General features: G+C 46.4%; 1 protein-coding gene across 1 annotated transcript; it reads right to left on the bottom strand.

Moving 5' to 3' along the window:
- Positions 1–6: 6 nt before the first annotated feature.
- On the bottom strand, positions 7–1,116 carry LOC136530561 (germin-like protein 1-3). Its single transcript, XM_066523287.1, has 2 exons — positions 851–1,116; positions 7–735 (listed from the first exon to the last, which is right to left on the bottom strand). Exons 1-2 carry the CDS (start codon positions 993–995, stop codon positions 194–196), a joined length of 687 nt encoding a protein of 228 aa, XP_066379384.1. The 5' UTR covers positions 996–1,116; the 3' UTR covers positions 7–193.
- Between the last annotated feature and the right edge of the window lie 3,848 nt (positions 1,117–4,964).

The raw sequence follows: 4,964 nt of genomic DNA, 5'->3' as shown, positions 1-4,964 counted from the left end.
GAAGCCATATATGCATGGCCATCTGACCTCACCCCAACCCAACGAATTGATCGACCCATACACACTTGCTTTACAGCTAGAATACGACGAGATGACACTTCTTCAATCAAATCACACACTCGTTATTACCAGCGTATAATACGTATACGTACGTGCATGCATGGTGCCTGCATGCATGAGCATGACAGGCCTGTTACTTGGGCGGGATCTTGGACTTGATGGCCTCCACGACTCCTCCGTCGACCTGGAAGCTCCTGGCGAGCACGTCGGTGGGCACGGGCGGCGACGCGCCGAAGAGGGCCTCGGCGACGGGCTGTGTGCCGGGCAGCTGGCTGTCGAAGGCGGAGAGGACCGCGGCGGGGCCGCCGCCGTTGTTCCTCTGGTAGTGGACGAGCCCCCGGGGGAAGACGAAGACCTCGCCGGCGCAGACGGTGCCCGCGTACAGGCGGTTGGCGGTGGTGACGAAGCCGACGTCGAGGGAGCCCTGGAGGACGAAGATGACCTCGGTGGCGCGCGGGTGGACATGCGGCGGGTTCACGCCCCACGGCGCGTAGTCGATCCGCGACACCGACACGCCCAGCGTGTTGAGCCCCGGGAGCTTCTCAACGTTCGCCGACGTCACCGCGGACCCCACCGCGTTGCCCGTGTTGCCCGGGGTCGCCAGCACGTTGGAGAGGAAGTCGTTCGCCGTCACGTTCTCCGGCCTCTTGCACGGGAATCCGTTCAGCCGCAGTGCTGCAAGGCATAGTTATTATTATATATATAGTGTGGACAGTGGACTTGGAGAGATCACCGAAAAACAATGTTGCTAGCTATAGCTAGTGTGTAGAACTGGAGATCGATGACTTACGGCCCTTGAGGGATTTGTAGTCGGCGACGCAGATGTCCTGGAGCATGTCGGGGTCGCCGGCGAGCACTGCAGGTGCGGCGAGCGCCAGGAGGACGGCGGCGGCGAAGCAGGCAGCGAGGAGGGAAGTGGCGAGCTTATTAGCCATGGTTGGTCCACGTCAAAAAGTATGTGCTTTGCTAACAAATTGCTGGTTCGATCGCTTCTTGTGATCCAGCTGTTAGTTGGCAGTTAGCTATCTGCAAGTGCAAGAAGCGAAATGGCTGGGTTGGTCTGAGGACGACGAGGGAGGGCAGCTGGTATTTATAGCGGTGGCTCCCAGACCTAAGCTAGTACTAGTATTGGTTGCTTAATAAACACATGACCGGCCGGTCCATCGCACGTACTGCATGGATCGGACGGAACCAGGTCGTCTGCAGTTGGCCAGTTCGAGAAGTCTCTGCAGTCACTGGATATCTAGCCGTCACTACCGGACTCAGCGGCTTCAAAGCCCAATTTACACTCTCGACACTCGGTAAAGTTGGAACTAAAAAAAACCAAAAAATGAGGAAAAATAGAAAAAAATATATGAAAATTTTTCTTAATCAATGGAGGCCCCCACCCACCTCTGGCATTTTTCAGAGAAAATTCACAGCAACGCGGCCGACGGGATTCGAACCCACGACCCTCCTCTATCACTACACCACACAATCACTTGTGTTTATATTCTTTTTTAGTTCCCAATATATTATACTAAACCGAGTGTAAATTGCTTGTTTGAGGCCCTAAACGAATTCAAATAAAAAAGTTATAAACTACGAAGTTTCATAACTTTTCGAGATCTACACTTTTAGTTTATGAAGTTTTTCCATCTCGTTTACAAAATTTGAATTTCAAAATTTTGAAATTCAAACGCAGTTTTGCATGACAAGATGATTTCAAATCAAAAAGTTGCCAACTACAATGTTTCATAACTTTTCGAGATCTACAGAGTTTATTTTGGTTGTTTTTCCATCCGAGGTCATTTGAAAAGTTCGAATTTTAAATTTTTGAAATTCAAACACAGTTTTGCATGACAAGATGATTTCAAATCAAAAAGTTGCCAATTACAAAGTTTCATAACTTTTCGAGATATACAAAGTTTATTTTGGTTGTTTAGTCATCTGTTCATCCGACATGGTCGTTCTAACATTGTTCACAAATCTTATATATCTCTCTTGTAGTTTCATAAACTACAAGAGAGATATGTTAGATTTATAAACAAATTTACTTTCACTTTGTCATATGAAGAAAAGACCAAAACAAACATTGTACATCTTGATGAGTTATACAACTTTGTAGTTGAAAACTTTTTCATTTAAATTAATTTACTGCTTTAAAATGTGCTTTGAAATTTTCTTTGCCGAGTGTAAAAAAACACTCGGCAAAGAGCTTCTTTGCCGAGTGTAAAAAAACACTCGGCAAAGGCATCTTTGCCCGAGTGCCCAAAAAACAACACTCGGCAAACCACTTGATACTCGGCAAAGAGCCGGTCTCCGGTAGTGCGTTCCCCAGGTATCCAACGCTGACCAGGACTCCAGGAGCATGTGCCTTGCCTCCACGCTGCTCGCTGGGCTTCGGCCCAATAACAGCACGACGCAAGCAGGTCGCTAGGCCAGCTGCGCGAGTCCACGAGCGCGGACGAGGCGATGGTAGGGCTACGGCGCAAGCTCCATGGCCGACGAGGTGACGACACGAGCTCGAGCAGCAGGGCCCATGGCCGACGCAGGCGAAACATCTAGCTGCAGGCTGCAGCGCGAGCTCCGTGGTCGGGGGCATGAGCACGAGCTCGAGCTATCAATCAGTATGGTCATGGCGGGCGCGAGAGGGGAAACAGCCGGGCTTTGGCGCGAGCTTGTGGCCGGCGAGCTGCACGTGTTGAACTTATAGGATCATTAGGATCATAGATCTAGCCGGGTACTTCATGTAAATGGGTAGCAAGTCCTAGTACATGTTCTAGAGAGAGATTAGAGGGAGGAGTAGAGGAACGTGTCGAACCTGACACCGCAGAGGAGGATCCGCTCGCGTCAGCCATGGAGTCGGTGTCTGCGCTAGGCAGCGATGGTCGGGGAAGAGTACGGTGATGAGCAATGGTGATCGGCGGTGAAGACTGGTGGTGGCACAGTGAAGTCCGGCTTGGTGGTAGCCCTTCGGTGTAGATGCAGAGGCGGCGCGGCTAGTGGCTTTCCGTCACTGGCTGCGCCCCTCTAGATCAGATTAGGGTTTAGGGATTTCGGTAGGGAGCTCGGCTCAGGAGAACCTCGTGACTTGAGCCGTCGGCCTCCACCTTTATTTATTGCGCAGTGTGACAGGGGCCCTCCAGCCATAGTGGGCTGGGCGCCCACGATCAGGACGCGGATCAAAGGCCCAACTAGGCCGTTGGGCCCAGTTTGGGATTGAGATCAATCTAACAATCTTTCCCTTGATCTCCTACCATCTTTCAATTTCATATCATTTGCTTTTGTTCATTCCATTATAGATTAGCGAATAGAGCATGTCTCATCGTCATAGTCCATTGCCGATAAATTTAACAGCTACAACACACCACTCTGTTCTGAAATAGATACTTATTTTTGGGCCTTCTTTTGTCCAAGAATTATAGGCTTTCTCTTAAACCCATGCCGGCTACATATTCTCTAAACATGTTGGGTGGTAAGCCTTTTGTAAGCGGATCCACGAGCATCTTTTCAGTACTTATGTGCTCAAGACTTATGACATGATCCCGGACTTTATCTTTCACAACATAATACTTTATGTCAATGTGTTTGGTAGCACCACTTCACTTATTGTTGTGAGCATACTGTACTACCGGATTATTATCGTAGTATAACTTAAGTGATTTATAGATGTCGTCAACCACTTTCAAACCGGGTATGAACTTCTTTAGCCAGTTTACCTGCCCTGTTGCCTCATAAAATGCTACAAACTCGGTATACATTGTGGACGATGTAGTAACGGTTTGCTTTGAGCTTTTCTATGAAATAGCTCCCCCTACGAGAGTGAATACATATCCAGACGTGGATTTTCTATCATCTCTCGCATAATCAGAATCTGAATACTCCACTATATGGAGTGAATCAGATCTTCTATACGTCATCATGAGGCCTTTCGTTCCTTGCAAATAACGCAAGACTTTCTTTACTAATTTCCAGTGTTCTATTCTAGGATTTCTCTGGAATCTACCAAGTAACCCGGTAACAAATGCCAAGTCAGGGTGCGTACATACTTGAGCATATAGCAAGCTTCCGACAGCTGAAGCATATGAAACCACTTTTATTTGATCGATCTCATATTGGTTCCTAGGGCATTGAAAATCTCCATATCTGTCCCCCTTGACTATAGGAGCAGGGGAGGGACTACATTTGTGCATACTGAATTTCTTTAAAATTCTTTCTATGTATGCCTTTTGTGACAGTCCTAATATCCCTTTACTTCTATCTTAGTGAATCTCGATCCCTAGAACGAACGAGGCTTCACTAAGATCTTTCATATCAAATTTTGAGGACAAAAACTTCTTTGTCTCCAGTAGTAGACTGACATCACTACTAGCAAGTAAGATGTCGTCCACATACAGGACAAGGAAGATAAATTTCCCATTCTTAAACTTTGCATAGACACAATTTTCCTCGTCATTCTCTTTAAACCCAAAATTCCTTATTGTCTGATCAAACTTCAAGTACCACTGTCTTGAAGCTTATTTTAATCCATAAATGGATTTCTTTAGGCGGCATCCCATTCGATCTTTTCCTTCCACGACAAAACCTTTCGATTATGCCATGTAAACATTTTCCTCTAAGTCACCGTTGAGATATGTTGTCTTTACATCTATCTGATATAATTATAAATCATAATGTGCCACTAATGTCATTATGATTCTGAAGGAATCCTTACATGAGACTGGAGAAAAAGTCTCATTGTAATCAATTCCTTCTCTTTGCGTAAAGCTTTTTGCCACAAGTCGCGCTTTATATCTCTCTATATTCCCTTGAGAGTCAAGTTTTGTTTTGTAGACTCATTTATAGCCTACTATTTTTGCTCATTTAGGAATTATTTCTAAGTCCTAAACTTTATTGGTATTCATAGATTTCATTTCATCTTC

The sequence above is a fragment of the Miscanthus floridulus genome, unplaced genomic scaffold (assembly GCF_019320115.1).
Source record: "Miscanthus floridulus cultivar M001 unplaced genomic scaffold, ASM1932011v1 fs_157_1_2, whole genome shotgun sequence".
In the NCBI taxonomy this organism is placed as follows: Eukaryota; Viridiplantae; Streptophyta; class Magnoliopsida; order Poales; family Poaceae; genus Miscanthus; species Miscanthus floridulus.
This window is presented reverse-complemented; position numbering and strand designations above follow the sequence as displayed.